This window comes from Rana temporaria, chromosome 3, assembly GCF_905171775.1.
Source record: "Rana temporaria chromosome 3, aRanTem1.1, whole genome shotgun sequence".
NCBI classification, from domain to species: domain Eukaryota; kingdom Metazoa; phylum Chordata; class Amphibia; order Anura; family Ranidae; genus Rana; species Rana temporaria.
In genome coordinates, this window is record NC_053491.1 from 131,088,225 (window position 1) to 131,113,314 (window position 25,090).

The 25,090-nt window shown below is 40.0% G+C and overlaps 1 protein-coding gene across 2 annotated transcripts in view; it reads left to right on the forward strand.

Moving 5' to 3' along the window:
* The window catches only part of SEMA3D (semaphorin 3D), a 252,611-nt gene that overhangs the window by 211,955 nt on the left and 15,566 nt on the right, over window positions 1–25,090 (forward strand). For both annotated transcript variants that reach the window (XM_040343436.1, XM_040343437.1), the window contains exons 12-17: window positions 9,450–9,672; window positions 11,644–11,732; window positions 13,509–13,550; window positions 14,818–14,975; window positions 15,649–15,713; window positions 17,336–17,475. In XM_040343436.1, coding sequence (XP_040199370.1) covers window positions 9,450–9,672; window positions 11,644–11,732; window positions 13,509–13,550; window positions 14,818–14,975; window positions 15,649–15,713; window positions 17,336–17,475 — 717 coding nt within the window. The remainder of the gene's footprint in view (window positions 1–9,449; window positions 9,673–11,643; window positions 11,733–13,508; window positions 13,551–14,817; window positions 14,976–15,648; window positions 15,714–17,335; window positions 17,476–25,090) is intronic.

Below are 25,090 nucleotides of genomic sequence, written 5' to 3' on the forward strand. Positions count from 1 at the left end.
AAGGTCCCTAACTCACACTCATATATACTAGGGCCAATTTAGACAGATAGGCAATTAGCCTAGCAGCATCTTTTGGAGTGTGGGAGGAAACTGGAGTACCTGGAGGAAATCCACACAGGCACAGGGAGAACGGTTGGGATTTGAACCAATGACCCTAGTGTTAGGTGGAAGTGCTAACCACTGTGCATGTAAGTGATAGTCATGTTTTCTCAGGCAAGGATAGTCTTTAGCAGAAGCCCCATAGTCAACCCAGCATGGTGGAAGGTCTCCCTGATCAAGTTGTTAATTAGCTCTACAGAAAAGCGAAAAATCATGTTGTGCATTTGTCAAACTAATTTTCAGACATGTCAAATGGAAAAGCTACTTTGCCACCTTAAATCGAAACAAAACCCATCAATTTATCTATTTCCCAAAACCATTACTTTCAAGGCATATCTTGAATAATATTAATAATATGGGTAATTACCCATATTTCCATTTACTTTGTTTGTTTGAATGCTGGCTGCTTTCTTGTTTTTGTGGTTTAGCACAGTTTTCCCCCCCCCATTTCCACATATCCTGAATAATGACTGTTACTGGTGTCATAATTGATCATATTGCAGCACCATGGCAGCTGCAGATTAAACACAGCCTAAGATGGCAGGTTCCTTGCCTGTAATGGTCCTGGATAGGAGAGTTTAGTTCTGCTTTAATTACTCAGGGGTCTGTACAAAAGTGGGCAGACGTTGTAATCCCAAAATAGATCCACCTGTGTATGAGAAGTAAAGCAGCGGGTATTCTGATCAGTATGGTTTTGTAACTAGCATTTTTACTAAGATAAAAATGAATAAACATGCACACATTTTAATGTATTTTAAGAAACAGGTATACAAAGAACTACACATCACTCATATGCAGAAACATTTAAGCATGCCTATTGAAAGATCTGTTAGTTGGTGGGGAAGCATATATTTCTAGTGTCAGTAAATCACCTCAATGCCCACAGTAAAGAAAGTGTTCTGAAATGTGTTCAGGTGACTAACATGGATGTTATCTCTGCACATCTACATGCAATACCATACAGTATGTTGATAGACTGGATTTCCTACTCAATTATTCATACCAAGCTGGAAAAAATGACAAAACCTGACAGATGGAAAATCTAGTCTGCCCATATACTTAGATTCAAGCTTGGCATTTTGTTTTAGAAATACATGCTATTTCCTTTTTAGGTTTGTGCTTTTGTCTTGTGCCAATATGGCTGCTGCTCCGTGTCTTTGTAGTCTGGCATTGCTTCTATGAAACTTTATGATCAACTGTGTTGGAGCAACCACACACAGTCAATGTAAACAAATCTTAATTGGAAAAAATGCTAGAGGTAAACCAAAACATCTGGGCATATGTCCACTCAAGTAAAAAGTTCCATTCATAAATAGAAAATGCATGCATACAGTCTGGAAACATAAATTAGATTTTTGTTACTATGCCATCATGGTATCCTTTGAGTTACATGATGTGTATTTGATGAGGCGTGCGCTAATGTCTTTTACATTTTATGTACCCCAGTTTGCACCAGCAGCAGTTGTGGATAGGAAGATGCCAGGCAGTTGTAACTGCAGCCAGTTCATCATTTGATCATATGAACATTAAGGCTTCATGCACACTGGACATTTTTAAAGCTGCTGTTTTTGGCTTCAGGCTTTTTTTTCTGCAGCCAGTAAACTATTAAGCATGCTATCCTATGTGCCCATGTACACATAGCCTTTTCCCAGCGTTTTTGGCAGGTGCATTTTCTGACTGGGAAACCCCCCCAAAACGAGTTGGTTTGAAGACTAGTTGTTCAGCTGTAAAAACTCTCTAACTCTGAATAACGCTGAAAAATTTGACTTTTGTGGGAGTATAGTTTTACTAAAAAATGCAAAAAACGCAAATGCTAAAATACGCTTAAAAACTGTAATGCTAAAATGCAGCAAGTCAAATTTTTAACATGCTATTCAACAGCTAAAGCTACTGGCTTTTTATAACATCCAGTGTGCATGAAGCTTCAAATTTATGTGAACTGTTTAGCCAAAAAAACAATAAAAGATGTTAACGATTCAGAAGAGTACCTCAAAACTCACTAATTTTCAGTGGTCCACAAGCCTTCAATGTGATGCCCTTTTTTGGCTGGGAGCAGGTGTAGTTAAATATGAGGCATAACAAAGCACAGCTGCTCTTGTGACACTGTGGTACCTTCTCTGAGTTACTGCCAGTCAAAGTGGGGGACATTTTAGTCTATGATATCACAGATTGACTATAGGACTATTGGCACTAGCACAAATATGATTTTATGGATAGTGTGGTTAGAAAACTAGAGGAAGCAAGGGAGATTGACAGGTATTTGGTGTTTTTAAAAATGAAGTCCATAAATATACATGAATGTTATGTTGATTATGAGGAACATTTGAATGTAGTTCCCACGTTTTAGGCCTTGTTACACCATACATGCGGAAAACTGATGGGAAAAAGAACACATTTCACTTACAGACACACAATCCTGTGTCATCTCCTCCCTTCACCTGTCACCTGTGCATTATAGTCCTCATCAAAGCCCCCTTTACATCACAGTCCCCAGCAGAGTCATTTGTGCAATATAGTCCCTATTAGAGTTCCCCTTCACATTGTAGTCACCATCAGAGTCCCACTTTACATCATAGTCACCATCAGAGCCTCCCTTTACATCACAGTCACCATCAGAGCCCCCCTGTACATTATATTCTCCATCAGAGCCTCCCTTTACATCATCGTCACCATCAGAGCCCCCCTTAACATCATATTCTCTATCAGAGCCTCCCTGTACAGCATATTCTCCATCAGAGCCCCCCTGTACATCATATTCTCCATCAGAGCCCCCCTGTACATTATATTCTCCATCAGAGCCTCCCTTTACATCACAGTCACCATCAGAGCCCCCCTGTACATTATATTCTCCATCAGAGCCTCCCTTTACATCATATTCTCCATCAGAGCCTCCCTTTACATCACAGTCACCATCAGAGCCCCCCTGTACATTATATTCTCCATCAGAGCCTCCCTTTACATCATATTCTCCATCAGAGCCTCCCTTTACATCATAGTCCCCATCAGAGCCCTGTGCATTGTAGTCCCTATCAGAGCCCTTGCTTCAGACCCCCCCCCCTCCATTAGTTTCCTGCTCTCTGTGTTCATCATCAGTGACCCCTGCATCAAAATCCCCTTCATAAATGACCCCACATCAGTGACCCACATCAGAGAACCCACATCAGTTTCCCTCCCATCAGAGCCCCCTCATCTGTTTCCATCAGCAGTGCATCCCTCATCAGTGCCTCACCATCAGTGTCTTCCTCATCAGTGCCCTGCCATCAGTGCTTCACAATCAGTTCTTCACACTCAGTGCCCCACTCTCAGTGCCTTACCATCAACGCCTCACAGTTAGTACCCCACCACCAGTAGCTCACCATCAGTGCTCCACCACCAGTTTCCACAAGATTATTGCCAACAGTGTCTGTTCCACCATCACAGTTTAGACTCTGTAGGCATAACAGTCTGGACACATGGCATCGCTCTGCTGTCCTCTCCACTGTCTGTTACGTGGAGTGCAGAGCGGTTCTGTCAGTTTCCCTGAGTTTATGTGCAAAGCTGTGAGGAAAACTTCAGGTATACTGCACACATCCGCACAGCTCCACACTGCACATCACACCAGCATTTGGGTGTGAATAAGACAAAGAAAACAAATGTTTTCTGTGAGTCTTGCTGAGACCTTCATTTTTTCTAATGCAAAAAAATGCAGGTCTCTGCAGATAGTGTGAACAAGGCCTTAAAATAAGGGTTTACACACAGTATACTTTAACACATCTGCAGGTTGCCATGTGAGGTGAGTGAAGTTCAGAGAAACAAAGGTTGCTATTATAGCGGGGTTGGAATATTAAAGGAGTAGAAGCTGTTCACTTAGCAAAGGGAATGCTAGTGAATAAGGTGAAGGTGTGTTTACTTTGCATATCACATCACATCCTACAACAAATACCATACTGGTGACCCCACAATAGGGATAAAACTTCTCAGCGGAAGGGAGTTTAACAAGACACGTGGACACTCAATAAAGTTAGAAGAAAAGAGGTTTAACCTTTAACTACATAGATGGTACTTTACTGTAAGAGCAGCAAGGGTGTGGAATTCCCTTCCACAGGCAGTGGTCTCAGCGGGGGGCATCGATGGTTTCAAGAAACTATTAGATAAGTACCTGAACGACCATAACATACAGGGATATACAAGGTAATACTGACATATAATCACACACATAGGTTGGACTTGATGGTCTTTTTTCAACCTCACCTACTATGTAACAAAAAACATTTCAAAGTGGGTTTTCAAAGTAATGACAGCTTCATCTTTTTCACTAGCATTTACTTTGCAAAATTAACATTTATTTTATTAGGTTAAACCCAGTGGGCCGGATTCAGATACAATGGTGTATCTGTCCGGCCGGCGCAACGTATCTTAGATACGTTACGCCGCTGTAACTTTGGGCGCAAGTTCCGTATTCAGAAAGAACTTGCGCCCTAAGTTCGGCGGCGTAATGTATGTGGGCCGGCGTAAGCCCGCCTAATTCAAATGGGGATGTTGGGGGCGTGTTTTACTTAAATTTGGCTTGACCCCACGTATTTTAAGTTTTTTTGAACGGTGCATGCGCCGTTCGTGAAAACATCCCAGTGCACATGCTCGAAAATCCACCACAAAACGTCATTGCTTTCGACGTGAACGTAAATTACGTCCAGCCGTATTCGCGAACGACCTACGCAAACAACGTAAAAATTTCAAAACTCGGTGCGGGAATGACAGCCATACTTTACTTTACGACGGGGAATGACAGCCATACTATACTTTCCGACGGGTAACTTTACGCCGGAAAAAGCCGAACGCAAATGACGTAAAAAAAAAGCGCCGGGCGGTCGTTCATTTCTGAATCTACGTAAATAGTAATTTGCATATTCCTCGCGTAAACAGACGGAAGCGCCACCTAGCGGCCAGCCTGAAAATGCAGCCTCCGATACGACGGTGTAAGACACTTACACCTGTCGGATCTTAGGGATATCTATGCGTAACTGATTCTCTGAATCAGGCGCATAGATACGACCGACCGCATTCAGAGATACAACGGCGTATCAGGAGATACGCCGTCGTATCTCTTTTCTGAATCTGGCCCAGTGTGTGTCTGGGTGAGAACTATTAATTCCGATGGTTTTTATATAATTATTTTCTAGTATAGTTGATTGTGCGATCGTTATTGCTTTAACTCCACATTTCTTGATTATGTTTCCAAAAAGGGCTTGCCAGAAGTTGATGTGTATAGATTTAGATTTCAAATACCATTTCTCTTGTGTTTTCAAGATAATTATTGTATTTATTTGTAGATGTAAATTCTAGCACCAGAGTTTTTATCAGCGGTAACAAATATGAAGGGTCAGAATTAACATGAAAATATTTTGCAACAAGTATTTGTTGCACAATAAAAAATCCATCTCTAAAGATATGTGTAACAAACAGTGATGGGATTTGGCTTTGTCTACTCTTCTAAATCTGTTTATTCCTTGAGTTAGTACTTATGAAAAGAGGGACCAATGTGGCAATATGGATTTTTTTTTATGAAACTCCCTAAACAGCTACTTAGATTACTTAAATTACTGTATGACACATACATTCTGGGTGGAAACTACAGAGAGCAGAATAACTTAATGTATTTCTCTAAGACTATTGCCAAATACACCAAGTTTCCATAAACTCTGTAGCATGTCTTAAACTGTTCTTATAACATTTTTTTCCCTCAAACAGTATAATTCAGTATCAGTTCCAGTGTAAAGGATATTTGTAACTAGAATGTGGCTGTTGTGTTAGGCAGGTTATTTATTACATGTTTTTACATAGCACTGACAATTTCCATATATTGTACATTCACATCCGTCCCTGCCCTCAAGGACTTTACATCCTTATACAGTACCTCTTTCTCGTATGCATACACATTCATACTAGGGCCAATTTAGACAAAAGCTAATTGACCTACAAAAATGTCTTGGGAGTAAGGAAGAAACCAAATGCAAGTACAGGGAAAGTGTCATAGTAACCTCTGATCTTACTGCTGTAATTGCTAACCACTAAGCCACACTTTACGAAGGAACAACATTGTTTAGCTGTACATACAATCTTTAAATATGGCCCTATGTATGGACTAAGTGTACCACTGTTGTTTATGAGCTTTTGTATCAGATGGGGATTTCAGCTGAAAATAGCAGCTTTGTGTTTATAATCAGAAGGCTTTAATCTTTTTAGGGTTTTTCTTTTTTTTGTCCAAAAAAAGGCCTGTCACTGCAAATAATTTTTTTTAGGGTTTTTCTTTTTTTGTCCAAATAAAGTGTAATGTGAGTTATAATATTACCTATCATGCACGGAAATGTTGCGTAAAGAGAGTGTTATTTGAGGGTCTTGATATAAAAAGGCTACAATTCATAAATACAAGTCAGACACAATTAATAAGACCATAATAATTATAGACCTATAATAATATTACTATAACAATTTTGATCAGATAACAATGAAAATCATACAACCAAATATCCTAGAAAAAACGAATGTTTGCATGAGAAAAGAGTAGGGGTGTGGAAAGTAAAGATTCATTCCTCGATTAATCGTTAATTCTTTTGCTCGATTAAAATACTTTTGATCGGTACTAGTGGTGTAACAGATCGTAAATGATCCGCGATATGAACGGGTCACCATATGCGGATCAGCACATCACGTGATCCGCAGAGCTCCGCTGCTGCCTCAGCCATAGGAAAGGCTGCGGCTTCGGCCTAGCTCCCGGAGTGGCAGCTATCTTGGTTCTCCTGGCGGCGGCCTAGGTGAGCCTAGAGCAGTGCGCTGACGTCATCACCCAGCCTCAACTGCTCGTGTTCGGCCGGCTTCTCTGGTAAGACTAAGCAAGCACTAATCTTCCTATACAGTGGGGGAGATGTGGACCATATTACAGTGGGGAGATGTCTGTGGATTACAGTGGGGGAGATGTCTGTGGATATTACAGTGGGGGAGATGTCTGTGGATTACAGTGGGGGAGATGTCTGTGGGTATTACAGTTGGGGAGATGTCTGTGGATATTACAGTGGGGGAGATGTCTGTGGATATTACAGTGGGGAGATGTCTGTGGGTATTACAGTTGGGGAGATGTCTGTGGATGTTACAGTGGGGGTGATTGTGGATATTACAGGGGAGGAGATGCCTGTGGATATTACAGTGGGGGAGATGTCTGTGAATATTACAGTGGGGGAGATGTCTGTGGATATTACAGTGGGGGGATGCCTGTGGATATTACAGTGGTGGAGATTGTGGATATTACAGTGGGCGAGATGTCTGTGGATATTTCAGTGGGGGGATGCCTGTGGATATTACAGTGGTGGAGATTGTGGATATTACAGTGGGCGAGATGTCTGTGGATATTACAGTGGGGGAGATGTCTGTGGATATTACAGTGGGGACTTTATATGGTGGTGATCCGAAAAATGTATGTGAGTTATAATTAACCACTTAAGGACCCGCTCATGTGTATATACGTCCTGTTTTTAAAGATGGATATCTCGGTAACGGCAGCAACTGCTGCCACAACCGAGATTTCCATCGTTTTAGTGAGCGGTCCTGTAAACGATAACGGTGGTCTCTGCAGCGGATTCGCCACAAGATCACCGTTATCGGCGGTGCGAGAGGGTCCCCCCCTCCCGCCTCTCTCCCACACCCTCCACCGCTTACCGGAGCCGTCGGCAGATGCGGAGGCAATTGGGTCCTTTCTCCTGCTCGACAGGGATACGAGTGAGGGCAAGATGGCCCCCACCCGTCCCCATAGCATAGCAAGCCCATGCTTCTTAAAGCAATATTTTCCTGTCATTTTTTCAAATGACAGATTTTTTTTTTTGCATTTAAGTCTAAATATGAGATATGAGACAAGGAAAAACGCATATATGGAGTCCGTGTGCCGCGCACCCCGAAAATGCAAAAACAAAAATGGGAAGGTCCCCCAGTGGGGTTTTTTAGCGGCATGATGTTCTCAATAAATAAGAGTGGTTGGATGATATTGAAGTTAAAATCTTTACTTGGTTTCAACATTGAATTACAATAAAATGTACAACATGGTTGGAGCATTTGTAAAATAATGTAGATAATATACATATAGTACACTCTGATTATACATGAAAATAAAAATAACAGTGGCAAAAATCAACAACAATACAATAATAATAATGTGTAAAAATTTACAAAAAAAATAAAAATAAATAAGATAACCCCAAAAAATGTTTTTAAAGCGCCCCATCCCGACGAGCTCACGCGCAGAAGCGAATGCATACGTGAGTAGTGCCTGCATATTAAAACGGTGTTCAAACCACACAAGTGAGGTATCACCGCGATCGTTAGAGCGAGAGCAATAATTCTAGCCCTAGACCCCCTCTGTAGCTCAAAAGATGCAACCTATAGAACTTTTTAAACATCGCCTATGGAGATTTTTAAGGGTAAAAGTTTGACGCCATTCCACGAGCGGGCGCAATTTTGAAGCGTGACATGTTGGGTATCATTTTACTCGGCGTAACATTATATTTCACAATATATTAAAAAATTGGGCTAACTTTACAGTTGTCTTATTTTTTAATTCAAAAAAGTGAATTTTTTCCAAAAAAAGTTTTAATCAGTAACAGTCCTAGAAAAGAATGAATGAGTCAACTTTTGAGAAATATTTTGTCATACATTAGAAATTAGGGAATAGTACTTTTGCTACACTGTTATAAAATGTTTTGTTTATATCAAACAGTACAATCTGTATGTATTGATTTACCACTAATAACATAAGAATACGTAACTTAAAATGATTTAAAAATAAATACACAATAATAAGTACATTTTTGTAGCTGTGAGTTGTGCAAAAAGTGTATAAAAAGAGGCCAAATACAATTACAAACCCTTTCACAGGTACAGTCTTAAACATATGCAGTGCATTTCAAATGTATATCTGGATCATTGTCTGCTGTTCCACTTAAACCTCTGCAGTTTGTGTAAATATAATACTAACAAAACATTTAACAGTTACTTTACAATTCAGTTATATAGCAGTGTGCATATAGATTAAGGTACACTAAAAGGCTTTTCAGTTTCTAGTTTTATTATGTTACGTATGTCACATTTCAGACTGTTTTGAATCAGTGAATTAGTAATATCCTTTTTGAACACTAGAGGGCAGCATAGCTTTGAAAATTCGCTACTTGTATATCTGTATTTGACTACAGCTATTCGTTTCTAACAATATGCAATATACTCAACATAATTGACCACATCTGGTTTTGTTGTTAAAATATATACAGCCTCTAAAATACTTTATTTTAACATGCATCCTATTTAATACTCAATGTTTCCTTTAATTCCAGTGTCCTAGCAAAACTTTTGATGCATCGATTAAATCTACCAAAGATTTTCCAGATGATGTCATTAGCTTTGTAAAGAGCCATCCTCTAATGTACAAGTCTGTGTATCCCCTTCATGGAAGACCTGTGTTCACAAGACTCAATATGGATTACAAATTAACTCAGATTGCCGTGGATCACGTGGTAGCAGAGGATGGCCAATATGATGTAATGTTTATTGGGACAGGTGACTACTATTACTTTTATTTTATTTTTATTATTATTATTATTATTATTATTATTATTATTATTATTATTCATTTCAATGACTAAATAAATAAATGCGATTTTAAAGCATTTTCCTAAATAAATAAATAAATACGATTTTAAAGCATTTTCCTAAAGGTACTTGCACACAGGACTGATGCTTACTGATGTTTGAACAGCAGTATTTCTAGCTGAAATTTCAGGCATTTAATTTGCACGTATTCGTAGAAAAAAATTAAAATAAATCTGACCTCTTCAAATTAACATTGTATATGCATATGTGCGTATTTGCGCACACATGTGCATATGTAAGTAAAATACTGACCAGAAACTCAGATTATTACATTTTTTTACTCATCTATATGCAGCGCATGTTTACGCGCTGTGTGTGCAGGCACATTGGGGGTTATTTACAAAAGGCAAATCCAAGCTAAAATGATGTTTTTTATTTTCCTTCCATGTCCCCCTCGGATCTACAGCCACTGCACCTCCAGTGCAATTTCAAGTGCACTTTGCACTTGTAGTTTGCACTTTTAGTGCAAAGTGGATTTGCCTTTAGTAAATAACCCCCAACATACTGAAACTGGAAGGTCAACATAACAGCCAGGCACCAAGAATTTTCAGAATTAAACATAGGCAATACAAGCTTTCATGGTCCTCTCAGGAACTATTTAGGACTCTTGCATACTGCTGTCAAAATAGAGTGTTTTCAGGCATACAGGCATTTTTTAACTAATCAAAATGCAGCCTATTGTTTTATTGGGGGTTATTTACAAAAGACAAATCCACTTTCCACTACAAGTGCAAACTACAAGTGCAAAGTGCACTTGAAATTGCACTGAAAGTGCACTTAGAAGTGCAGTTTCTGTAAATCTGAGGGGTAGATCTGAGTGAGGGGAAGCTCTGCTGATTTTATTATCCAATCATGTGTTTTTTTCCCCTGCATGTCCCCCTCGGATCTACAGCGACTGCACTTCCAAGTGCACTTTCAATGCAATTTCAAGTGAACTTTACACTTGTAGTTTTCACTTGTAGTGCAAGGTGGGCTTGCCTTTCGTAAATAACCCCCATTGAGTCACTGACCTAGAACAAAGAGGCAGATAAGGACATTTCTGATGACTTTGCTAACATGCACACTTGTTCTGGATCATTGAAAATGTTGAAGCCAGATAATAGCCAGAAAACTAGCATTTTCAGAAGAAGGTTAACAAGGGCAACTCATATACTTATTTTAGGAAATGTAAGGACTTTAGGGTTGTGCAGATATTCAGTAAAGCATATTCTCTGCATGCTGTTTAGACAGCAGAGGGAGCCACTTCTTCATTTATAAAGGTAATGATTCCAAGACACTGCATCACATTGTGCTGATGTTTTATTTTTTCTATTCAGAATACAGCACAGTAACTCATAGCAGACAGTAAGATAAAACTGAGATAAACAGTTTTGCAATGTGTGTTGCACAAAATTGTCAGTGTTATTTTTTTTTCAGAGCAGATTTTTAGATGTGCCCTATGACTGTACCCAATGTAAATATTGTCAACTTCAACTCTTTAAATGTATGTGTTGTTTTTTTGTTTTTTTTTGTTATAAATTTTATTTATGAATGTGATCCATTATGTGGCAGCAAAGTTACATTCCTGTGCTGATGAGCACTAGGTTTTTACAAATCATAGGTACCTAGAGAAAGGTGGTGCAGGAACCCTATTTTCACCTGCCAACTTCAATAATTGGTCATTGGTCCAAAACAAGTGTGCAGTTCAGGGAAGTTGGAGTCAAGCCCTTATCTGTATACTTGTTCAGTGTCAGTGACTCAAAGTAGTCAGTTTAATAAATAACAGCCAGGTAACTAGTGTTTTAGGACAGGTCATCTATGGCAGTCTCAATATATTTCTAATCACAGGTTTTCTTTGATGCCTTTTCTCACACGCTTACATATATTTTGCACCTTTAGATGTTGGAACAGTTCTCAAAGTCATCAGTGTTACAAAGGATTTATGGAACATGGAAGAAGTTTTACTTGAAGAACTACAGATATTTAAGGTATGTTGAGTATGGTTGTGCTTGTGTATGCGTGGCGTATGAGTGTGTGTGGATGTGTCATGGAGACCAAAATTGACAATGGTCAATGCTGTAGGATGTCAGTGATCTGTGTTTAACATGAGTCTATCTGCTCAGTGTTACCAGAAGGGAATACTGAAATAAACTCACAGGCTACCCTTTAACCTCCCTGGCGGTAATCCCTAGTCTGGCTCGGGGTGGAAATCCAGTACCATTAGCGGTATCCCCGAGCAAGATTTGGGATTGCATTGCAGTTTCCAGGCAGAGATTACTTACCTTGTCCCCTGGATCCTGCGATGCCTCCCCGCTGTGTGATCGAACTGTCTCCTCACTCGATTCACAGCGCCGAGTGCTGCCGACTTCCATTTCCTGCGACGTTACGACGCACGGGGGCGGAGATCGGCGCCAAATAAAAAAAAAACACAATACACATACAGTATACTGTAATCTTACAGATTATAGTACTGTATAAAATAATTACACATCCTCTTTGTTCCTAGTGGTCTGCCCAGTGTCCTGCATGCAGTTTTATATAATAAATACTGTTCTTTCTGCCTGAAAACTGGAGATTGTCAATAGCAACCAAAAAGTGTCCCTTTATGTCAAAAGTGGTTTTAGAGCAGCTAGAAAACAGTGATAATAAATTAGAATCACTTGCAGAATTGAGTGATAGCGATTTGTGGGGAAATTCGTCATCAGACAATAAAAGTAATGACAGCGACAATTCTGCAACTGAGCAAATTTCAGTGTTTTTGATTTGATTACATTATTGAATAATTGTTATTATTATATTATTATTTGTTATACTTATTTATAGTTATTTATTATATTATAATTAATGATTTCGTGTTTCAAACTTTATCATACCCGGGATGTCTACTAGACTCTTGTTTGGACAGATTTAAGCCAAATTTCCATGCAAAACAATTGTACCGCTTTCAGCATCAAAAACCTGACATAATCATACCTCCAGGGAGGTTAATGGCATATCTTAGGAAATAGTCAGTTTGGTATGATCTCTGACCTCGATCCCTTATGTAGGCTCTTCTTGGAAGAAAATCCCTGCAGGAAACAACATACAGCCTGCAAGCAGAATTTATTGTAATGTCAGGTGTTACTACTTAGTTCTACTTTCTGGAACAAATCCCCAAAAGGATGAAGGGCATACAAGGGGTGGTGTAATTATCTGGTACTTCAGCTTATACCAGCTACTGCACAAAGCAGAGAATGAGCTACAGCAGTCTGCTTCATATGTTGCTGGGTAGGAAAGGAGTGTTTTTTAGCCAGGAGGTAAAGTGAGAACCTAGTATTATACAGTTGTGGATCTTTAATTTGCCTAAAAATATTAACACTAGATTAATTCTGTGTTATTCTGGACTCATTGATCAATATAGTTTAAGTATAGAGCTATCTAGGTAGCCAGGACTTCCCATAACATTCCACCATTTTGACAGTGGAGATGTGAATTTTAAATCTTGTTGGCAACTATGGCCAACACAAAGGAGGCTATGGGGATTATTTCCGAAAAGCAAATCCACTTTGCACTACAAGTGAAAACTAGAAGTGCAAAGTGCACTTGAAATTGCACTGAAAGTGAACTTGGAAGTGCAGTCACTGTAAATCTGAGGGGTAGATCTGAAATGAGGGGAAGCTCTGCTGATTTTATTATCCAATCATGTGCAAGCTAAAATGCTGTTTTTTGTTTTTTTTTGTAGAAAATTTATGAATTCTAATGAAAATGTTTTGTTTTATTATTAGAAACCTTCACCTATTACGAACATAGTGCTTTCAATCAAACAAGTAAGTTACATTTGCCACCAACAAATCTCAATCCAATATTTTTTAAATGTGTAAGAAATGTGGTATATAAAGCTGCCAATGTGTGGGCAGACTGAGTGGTATATAGATACTGATGTACCCTCTGCAATAAAATTATGTTAGAGGTTTTGAAATAAATAAATACAGTGGGGTAGGTTCACTAAAATTGTAAGGCCCCTTTCACACGGGGCGGATCAGTAATGATCCGCCCCGTGAACCTCCGCTTGCTCAGCGGGGATCGCTCTGTTGATCCCCTCTGAGCCGGGACCGCCCTGTCTTTTCTCCGCTCTCTCCTATGGTGGGATCGGATGAACACGGACCGCCTGTCCGTGTTCACCCAATCCGATCCGCCAGACAGATGGAAAAGTAGTTTTTTCCTCCGTCACACTTTGGCGGATCGGAGCGGGTCAGACGTCCGCGGCTCCATAGAGGAGCACGGAGCGCCCGTTCAGGTCCGCCTAAAAAACTTGCAGGCGGACCTGAATGGGCCGCCCGTGTGAAAGAGCCCTTATCCTCAGAATCTGGTGCAGCCAATTAGCTTCTAACTGCAGCTTGTTCAATTAAGCTTTGACAATAAAACCTGGAAGCTGATTGGTTTCTATGTAGAGTTGAACCAGATCTTGCACTCATTAGTTTTAGTAAATAACCCCCAGTAAACTCTTCTTCACCCTAAACTGCATACATTTCTATCATTATTTTTCAAAATATCTAAGAGACTAATGCCTTGTTTCCCTTTTCGGGAAAACTGCCATGTTGGCTTTTGGTCGGGAAAACCGGCCATGTGTATGCTCCATAGCAGTTTTCCCAACAGGAAAACTGCGAGCAAAAAAATAAGTAATTGTTCTTTTTTTTCCCGCCGCGATTCTTAGCGTTATTTTGCTCGGCAGTTGGGAAACACTGCAGTGGAGCATACACACGGCTGGTTTTCCCGACCAAAGCTCTCATGGAAGTTTTCCTGTCTGGAAAACCAGCCGTGTGTACACGGAAAAAAGCAACCGAGCAGGTTCTCGGTTTTCCCGGCGGAGATTTTACCACCGGGAAAACTGATCGTGTGTATGAGGCATAAGAATTTGTTCATGCAGTGCTCTTTTACAGCATTATTTTAGGTGTGGAATGCTGATAAAAAAATATGCTGCTTTTGAGGCTCTTCTACATCCAGTACAGACTAAAAGTCTAACACAAATTTTCAGAACATCAACAAATTTGTTTTAATAAATGGGTAACATCAATTGCTTTTGTTTAATTTCAGCATCAACTTTTTATAACATCTCGTGATGGCCTGGTTCAGCTCTCACCACATAGGTGTGATACATATGGGAAGGCTTGTACAGACTGCTGCCTTGCAAGAGATCCATACTGTGCCTGGGATGGAAACTCCTGCTCCAGATATATACCAACATTAAAAAGGTAAATGCCTTTGAAAACAATTTCATATTTCTAAAATAACAATGTCTTGGAAGCAGCATTTATGGATGCTTATGGTCTTACATTAACAGATATGCAGCTACGGACTGTTACTGTAGTTCACTAAACTCCCTAACTAGTGACTACATGCCATTTAGATCATTGCTATGTATGGCATTTTTCATATAAAATATGAATATATATATATATATATATATATATATATATTTATTAGAATAGTAGAGATAATAACTTCACTACGGTTACCTTTACATTTCACCTTATAATGTAAAATTATAAAATCACTACACCCTTTTGGAACCCATTTTTTACATATTTATAATTATAGTGCTAATCTTGAATAACTAGAGCAGGGCTAGAGAATACAAGTGATTATTCAGTAAAGACAAGTCTTAGAAGTGTTTTTTTTTTTAAAACTGTGATTTGATATATTAGTGTATAATTTATTTCTGCAGGTGTAGAATAGTGCAAACTCCCCTCATATTTTCCTATTGCAGTTGTTTGTTTTAACAGAGGTGTTGAAAGAATGCAATCAGTGCCTCTCTATCAATCTCAGTAATTGCGTTCTTTCAAGGTTTTTTTTCCCCCTAATCTGTTGAGCAAGAAGATTCATTATGCCAGTATTTTTTACCTGTACATATTTCTGTTTCTCAAGGCGTTCTAGAAGACAAGATGTAAAGAATGGAGATCCCCTTACACAATGCTGGGATGTGGATGAAAGTAAGTTGTTTTCAGAGGTGTTAATGTGAAGTGCTTAATCTGTATGTGGTATGAATCTAAATGAGTATAGTGCTAGAAAATTACACTGCACATCTGTAGGTACAGCCTATGAATTTAACAGTATTTTTCACTGGGTTTAGATTAACTGAATTTTTATTATTAGCTCACCCTTCTTGACCTGGTCCTAGCATTTAAGCTGGGTGCCAAATTGACCCATGTGTGTACTTCTCAGGCCTCGTACACACGGCCGAGTTTCTCGGCAAAAACCAGCAAGAAGCTTGCTGGGTTTTTTTTTTTGCCGAGGAAACCGGTCGTGTGTACACTTTTCAATGAGGAAACCGCCGAGGATCTCGTCGGCCAAAAAGAAAGCATGTCTTCTTTTCCCCCGACGGCAATGGGAAAAATTGGCTCGCCGAGATCCTTGGCGGCTTCACAAGGAACTCGACGAGCAAAACGATGTGTTTTGCCCGTCGAGTTTCTTGGCCGTGTGTACGAGGCCTCAGCCCTCTCCTTCTCACTAGTCACTACACAAGAAATAACTTTTTCTATGTAAAGAATGTCTGGCTTTCATGTAAGTAGGTAAAAAAATGTATTTATTTTTTCCAACCAACTGTTCACCACATATCCATTTGCTATACAATCAAATACATCAGCAATGAGTTCATGGCTTCACCATCCAGCAATGTGCTGTAAAAAAGTGCTTTTGGGTAATACTCAACAATAGTTGGATTTTTTTTTACTAGTTATTTAAAGTTATATAGATCAGCTGATCAAATACATCAGCAATGAGGTCATAGCTTCACCGGAAAAAAAAGTACCTCCGGGTAATACTCAACAATATTAGAGAGATCACAGGTCACCTAGGTATTATTTTACAGTATGTGTTGGAATTTGATTGAATATGTATTACTATTATGTATAATTATGTTGTACTCTGATACAGACACATATAAAGATTGTATTGCTAATATATGCACCAGTAAACATAATTTTTAATTAATCAACGTATTTATTTGCAAATGCGTACTTCATACAAAGTCCCACTTCCTTTTCTCCTTTTTTGTTCATATTGACAGGGAGTTATACGAGTAGGTCATTGCTTCATATAAAGTCCCAAAACCCCTTATTTTTCACTATGCAACAATAGCTGTAATTTCTTTACTAGTCATTTATAATAGTTTTAGTAATAAATGAATGTGAAGATCTTCCCCTAAAACTATTTTGAAAAGGAAAGTGATACTAGATGTCAGTTTTTATTTCTACAGCCCCTTTAAAATGCTGTAATATAGGGACCTTAAAGCACATCTATCCCCCCCCCCCCCCCAAACACACACACACACACACACACACACACTTTTGGAAGAACATAGATGTGAAATAGTACTGTATATGCTTTTACCTCGTACAATAGTACTGAAACACTGTGTATGCATGCATTTGCATCATATACATATATTCACATAACAGGTTAAGATTATTTATTGTTTAATTTTTAGTGGAGAAAAGTTACTCTATAGTTACTGATGCAGATATTGGTCTTTACTGCTGGTAGTAGATTTATTTTTTACTCCTTTTCACTGTGTAATACTTTTCCTTAAAAAATTATTTTGTTTATTTTTTAGGGGCTGCCAATGAAGCTCCTGAAGAAAAAGTCATATTTGGCATTGAGTTCAATTCTACTTTTTTGGAATGTGTTCCAAAGTCACAGCAAGCCTCTATCAGATGGTTTATTCAGCACACAGGAGAGGATCGTCAGGAAGAGGTAAGTCATCCTGATGAAATGTGTACAATAGAATATAATCAGATGTGCCGATCACTGCTTTTTTATCTTTTCCTTGCCAACTGGGTTTTATGCTATACTGGAAACAAGTTATCTTTTTCAGAGGAAGGCACTCCTAATCCTGTATGATTTCCCATTATTTCTCCTTTTTTTATGAGATCAAGGAAAACTTTCTCTGACACTGCCAAGCTTTGAAAGTCAGCTTGCTTTGTAAAAGAAATTATGCCAAATTTTAAAGTAGGTAAAAAAACTAAAGATCACTCTTGGTAGTGGTGAAAAGATCCTTAAATGGGTTGTAAAGGTACATTTTTTTCCCTAGAAAGCTTCTTTACCTTAGTGCAGTCCTCCACTTACCTCATTCTTTGACTTACAACCCCTTTAATTCCAGGTTTGTACTGTACCTGGACATTTTTTTAAGGGTGTTTAGTCCAGTTTATAAAATATAAAGTTTGAGAGTGAGTGAACAGATGCTGATGGAAAAAAATACTTTGTTTCTCATTTATTGAGATACACAGGATTTAGAGACAATTAGGTTATACTGCTGCCTGTAGGAGAATTTGGACAATGACAAACAAAAAAACAGTGCCCAGTCTGGTATATACCTCAAATCCCGGCATGCCCTATTTTTCCTCTAGTTTCCTAGAAGGAAGGATACATTTTCTCTACTGCAAAAATACCAGTTTTTCTTTTCTCAAGATAATTGTTTTCATCTATGTGCTGTTTGAGCTTAGTACTCAAACGGCATATCTTTACCAATAGTTTTGGGGGCCGTTCCTGTAGCCACTGAAAGAGACCTTGCTTGTGGCACTTTCTAGACCTCTGTGTACTATGATAGTTAGCTGCAAAGCACTTTCCAAGTTTCAGAGCTGTAGCACAGCCCCAGATTTGACACAGTCTGTGAGGACTCTTTAAAGTGTAGGCTATGTGTGCCAAGCATTGCTTCCAAGTCCTTGCTTCCACCTACAGTGACCGGGTGAACTCATGCCTTTAGAAACACTCCTGATATTGGCAGTTGGTGTAAGTATTCAAAGTTATACCTTATATTACAGATAAGGCAACCCTGTTCATGGTGCAACATGTCAAATCTGAAACACAAAAGAAGCAGTCCCACTGTATGTGTCTGTAGCTCATGATTCATGAACAGCCTGCAGTGTTCTGTTTCAAAGACCTGACACCACCACATCCACTATCAGGCATAGCCACCTCCTTATCTTTTCCTGGGGGGATTTCAGTGTAGTTATTCAGGATTTTATCGATCAAACTGTCATTTTAGCTGCTGACTCTAACTATAGATGACACACGCTTACATCAGCGCCTTCTCCTGCAGAATCATTTTTAGACCTCTGAGCCTTGAATTGGGAAAACTCTATCTGATGGGAAGTCTCACAAATCCTTGCAGGATGTGACTACCCTGAGGAGTCTCAAGCACCAGCCATAACTCTCAGGCCCCGTACACACGACCAGTTTCCTCGGCAGAATTCAGCTTCCGACCGAGTTTCTGGCTGAATTCTGCCGAGAAACCCGGCCGTGTGTACACTTTCGGCCGAGGAAGCCATCGAGGAGCTCGACGAGGAAATAGAGAACATGTTCTCTATTTCCTCGTTGTTCTATGGGAGCTCTCGGCCCGCCGAGCTCCTCGGCGGCTTCAGGGCTGAACTGGCCGAGGAACTCGATGTGTTTGGCACGTCGAGTTCCTCGGCCGTGTGTACGGGGCTTGAGGCACAGAGAGACCTTTTCATCTTTGATTGTGTGGTCATTGCCAAATTAGAGATGGGAGAGCAGCCTGTAACTTCCACCAGTGCTGCCAGAAGTTCCCTAAGAGGCCCTATGACTATTAATACTTTTCTCATGCATACACTATTCCCGGACATCCTTTGTTCCAGATGGGAATATTGTGGTAAACTATTTACACCTCCAAAATGTTTTGCAATCCAGTACCCATTTGAAGGTGCCTTTATCAAACAGTGAGTGGTTCCCACAGTTGATTCAGAAGAGTCCTGTTCCTGTAGAGGATGTGCCAGTATTTAAGGACCCCAGCCTTGTTTTTGCTAGCATTCCCTGCATTGCACACCCTTGTGTAGTCATGATGTTAGTCTATCAAACATTAGGGGAATTAATTAAACTCATAACAAGGGATCCAAATATACTTCACACTAATCCCCTATTAGTAGAGAGATTAAAGTGTATGTCAACAATCCTTCACTACTGACTGGATAGGTTAGTGGATATCTCCCCTCAAATTACCACTGCACAAACCTCCTATCAGATAAAGAGGATCTGCACCCATCCCCCCATTATTTTTGTTTATTTAAGGTGGTATCTGCACATTTTAGATACTTACCTATCCACAATGAGATCCTATCATGCCTGGCCACATCTCCGTCCTGCACCGCCATGGTCTCTCTAATGTCATCAAGAGGCCTGTCAGGGGAGCTGTGGTGGCTCTGCGATTGGCACTGCACTGACAAGCCATTCACCTCTGCAGCTAGGGGTTCGGATCCCGGTCTCGGCTACATGTGAATTGAGTTTGGTGGTCTCAGCCCGGCTCCCAGTGGGTGTGCTATGCGAGGTAAGCCTGCGCTTAGTACGCCCACCACACTTACACACACTCAAAATTGGGTTAACATGCACGCACTTTGACCACGCGGTCTCTAAAAAAGAGAGGCAAAGGACTAACGGGGCTGGTTGAGCGGGCTAGATCCTCTCACTCCCTTATAGGGAGTCCCTCTGCCCCGTTGGGCTTCAAAGTGGAGCAGGTAGGGCGGGCTATGTGGGAGGACCCCCTCACACACCCGCCATTGCCACCCGGGGCATGGAGAAAGGTGGCAGATTGCCTCTGGGGGAGGCCTGCCTACTCCCAACCCCTGCAGTCCGGCTCCTCTCTCGAGTACACGCACAAAATACACTTTAAAAAAAAAAAAAAAGAGGCCTGTCAGATCTTCCTAGTTCAGCGGATGGCCCTCCTGATGACGTGCCAATTGGCCCACACCCGCCATTGCCACCCGGGGCATGGAGAAAGGTGGCAGATTGCCTCTGGGGGAGGCCTGCCTACTCCCAACCCCTGCAGTCCGGCTCCTCTCTCGAGTACACGCACAAAATACACTTTAAAAAAAAAAAAAAAGAGGCCTGTCAGATCTTCCTAGTTCAGCGGATGGCCCTCCTGATGACGTGCCAATTGGCCCACCCCCTTCTTTTCTAAATGGAAGGCTATGCCTTCTGGGGTATGTGACAAGCATATCCCGGTAGGCACAGCAGGCAGTGTGCGTATCATTTGCCTAAGGGACTGACACACATTGGGAGGTGGGGCTGGACATTTTTAGCTAAAAAGGTAAAAAAAATAACACAGCACAATACCAAAAGAGGATGGAAAGAGGGGATGGAGTGGAGGGAAATAGAGGAAGAGGTGTAGGGTTTAGCAAGATGGCGGTGACGACATCAAATGTGACGAGCGCCAGCTCATCGTAGTCGATGACATCACCGCGTTCTTGCCATTCAAAAAAACAGCAGTTCATTCACGGTAAGCTTGCCAGGAATCCCGTCAGTAAAACCGACGTGTTTTTCCTGACTGAATTCCCGATCATGTGTACAGGGCTTTACAGTAAAACCATTTTCTAGGATGTTTATTGGTGTACACAGGTCTCATTCCTCTGATTTTCTGGTCTTGCACTGCTTGTTATTTGCCAGTGTGCAACTCTTCCCCGTAGGCAGTAGTATATTCAAATTGTCTCTAAATCCTGTGTACATCAATGGACGTCCAAGAAAATGATGTTACTGTGAATACAAAAATCTAATTTTCCTAAATAATTTTCTTGCAAAAAAGAATGGAAAAGTTTTCTTATACAAAAAAAGCTGCACAACTGGAGCCATACAGATGTTGTAAAATTGAATTGTTAAAACAAAAACATATCACTTAATGGCAAACTGTTTACTAGTAAAGAATAAATGGTCTTTGTTAATAATTGTACTATTTTGTTTGGCCCTGCAACTTAAGATGCCAATATAATATATTACCTTTAAGTCATGTTTCAAGCACCATGGCTTGCAGTCTTCCAGAGCTGTATTTATATCCCGTTCACCTCCAGAGGGAGTCTTTGGACTTGACCATTTCTGCTTTGGGTTTAAAGGGTCACTAAAGGAATATTTTTTTTAGCTAAATAGCTTCCTTTACCTCACTGCAGTCCTGGTTTCATGTCCTCATTGTTCGTTTTTTTGCTCTGATGTTGCTGTAATCCTCCTCTCTTCTGAACACCTCCTGGTTGTCTGTTTCCTGATGAACCACAGTACTGGGAGATTCTAGTTTCATTTTCCAAACCATCACTGCTCTATGGCTCTGTCTAGCACACAGGCAGGATAACATTAAAAAACTAAACTAAATGCAAAAACGAAACTGTAGGTACATTATATGATTGATTTTAATCTATGTTTAATCAATTTTAAAAGGAATCAGTTAACTATTATGTCTCTATACCCTGTAAACAGTCATTTCTGCAACAACATTTTTTTTTACAACTCCTTTAATTATTCTGCAAAATGGGCAGATTTGCATACACATGCTCAGACAATTGCTTGTCTCCATCATCTTCTTCATAGATTTAATAAACATGGGGTATATCAACTTATGAAGCTATCCAGTTTGATTACAGGACAGAATAAAAAGTGAAAACATTCATTCCTTTTGGTTATTGTGCGCAACACTGCTATTTTTCTTTTATTTAAGGAATTATAAAGTCTGCTTGTTCATGCACATCCATGGCGTAGGAGGCATTTCATGTAAGCACCAAACAGTTTAGACACATCGTCAATAAATCACTTGTAATACACGCTGCAATTCAAAATATTTATATTTGCATACATATTACATTTCCCACAGACCTTCCAGTGATTCAGCCCATCTGTCCATGTTTTCTGTAACGGAAAATAAGCAAGTGTAATTCTAATAAATTGAAACATGCATGCTTGCTGGAAATATGTAATCTTATGCCCAACGCATATTTTCATTATTGTTACCCACTGATATCAATAAGGTGGAAAAGGGGTTACCATCTCTTCAGAACCAAACTAGTTTCAGTTCAAACATATGGATAGAAATATTTTCATAGATAATATGTCTTTTTAAATATATAGGTTAGTTAAGCTGTGGTAGGGGCTTTTGTTGGAATCTAGTTTTATGTTGTGGTAAAGGTATGGGGAGATGTTCTTGGTGTTGCTAGAGGCCTGTTTTCCATAAGTGGGACATGGAGTAGCTTTGATCTTCTTTGGTGCAGAGGCGACATTCAAGTGTGCATAGCAACAGTGTACATATTCAGTCCCCAAGCTATTAAGTAATGTATAAAAGCCAGCAAACTGGTTGGCCAGATGTTGCTGTGATTCAGCAAATTATAGACACCATGGGCTCTGGATTAAGGCTTGATTTAATAGTCAAGTGACCCATATACATATTTTACTGCCTCCTGAGTCCCAGAAGGTCTACTAACTTAGATAAGGGCACAGAAGTGCAAAGTAAGTAGGCAGCAGATCTTTTTAAGACACATATGATGTGGTGAGGATTTGGTTTCAGTGATAGTGGCCCAGCTGTAATTATTGCATCATATGTTTCTGTCCATTCTCAAGTTTATATTACCTTATTTATAAAAGTGTTTAAACGGAGAACTGTTTTTGTTACCCATAGCAAATAGAAACACTTGCCCTTTCATAATTTAGTTTAAAAATAACTTTTTCTGGTATTAGTCAAAATTGTAATCTGCTAGTATGATGGATACAATAGCCCATTGGTAGGTATGGTTGCCTTGAGGGTGGGGTGAACGTTTAAACAAAGTGGTATGGTGTTTTTTTATTTATTTTTTAAGGATAGGTTCACCTTTAAAAATAATAATAAATGTGCATTTATTATCCCAGCTGACTGGGAAATAACAAGCACATCGGTTTGTCTACCGATCCTGTATATCATTAACTGCCGCTCAGTATTAGTTGCTATTCTTCAGTTCACTGGCTACAATTTCTTTACTCTGCTGAGCTCAATTGATTCTTACAGTACTTGCAACTTCAGCGATCACCTGATGAATCAACGCAATGGTCTACTTACAATTTAATGCATACATTTGATAATGAAAAATTGGTGCTCTTTTTTGAGCTGGTGGGTGAATTGCTGTATAAGAATTGTTGATCAGCTCACATTTATTGTCATGTCATTATTCCAGACTCTGGGTTTTTAAGTGATTGACACCGTGGTCAGTTTTTTTACTGTGGATGGGTGGAGGTATTATTAATTTTTGAACATGGTCTTTTTTCCCCACACCTTTGGCTTTGTTTGGAACATTTAATAAAGCGATTTTTTGATTTGTTAAGTAAAGTACCTGCTTTTCTTGGGGGACTCTATACCCTGCATGTATATATACATTTTTATATTGGTGGCCTTGTTCAGGATTTTGCCTTTGGTAATACCCTAACTAATTTAGTCCCATTTTTTTTTTAGGAGCCTGTAAAGCATCGCACCTGATGTAAGCAGATTGCAGGTGTAATGCCATGCTCCTGCAGACTGTCTGTGTAGCTGTGAAGCTGTCTGCCCATACTTCCAATACGGCTTCCCATACCTCCAGTATGGGCAGACAGTTAATAAATGGCAAAAATATCAATGAACTACCTAGATCGCTCATCAGCATCCTGGTAGTTCATTGAAAACTAAAATCCGTCAGCCGCAAAGGCTATTGGTACTTGTAGTTCATTAATTCACAGAGCTCTGTGAATGAATGACACAGTCGTGTGGGCAGAGCCTTGCATGCCCACACTCTTTTTGAATAGTTACAATGGGTGCAGAGTGAGGATCCCCAGCCCACTGTCACAGGGAGGGCAGGGTTGGGGGAGAGCAGGCATATGCTGAACTCTAAACATGGGTGTAACATGTAACATGTTCATAAGGGTGAACTTATCATTTAATACATGGAAAAGCATTTTAGGGGAGATGTAGTCACCTTGTATAAATGCATAATTGGTCTATATAGTAAACGTTTGTGCAAAGTTTTTCACTTTAAGTCCATTGCAAATGACAAAAAGGCACTCTTTCATAGGCGTGCGCACAGGGTGTGCCAGGTGTGCCCAGGCACAACCTAATCACCCTGTGCAGCACAGATTCCCCCTACTGCCCTGGCTCACATCTTTCCCCCTGCAGTGCTGCCAGCTTCCCTCCTCTCCTATTGGCTGTTGCTTCTGGGATGTTTTAGGAGTGGGGAAGGGGCCAGTAAATATGTAATTTACCAGCCTCTTCCCTTTCTGAATGAACACTGTGAGCGATTGGTAGTGTGTGTTTGGGGTGCACACCCTAATGCAATAGGCTGCGCACACCTATGCACTCCTTGCATATGGAGGAAAAAAGATTTACCATCCACATACAAAATGTATTTTTCTCAGTAAGTCTCCTTACTCCTGGAGACGAGTCCACACCAATTAGCAGGGCATCTGCGTGAAGATGCCCTGCTGTTTAGAGCCAAACAGGACAGATGTCACATCTGTGCCCATTTAGTTTCTGCTCGGTGGACATGGGTGGACTGCTGTCAGTGTCAGCTCTATGGTAAACGAGTAAACGAACTCTGCTGTCCATTTA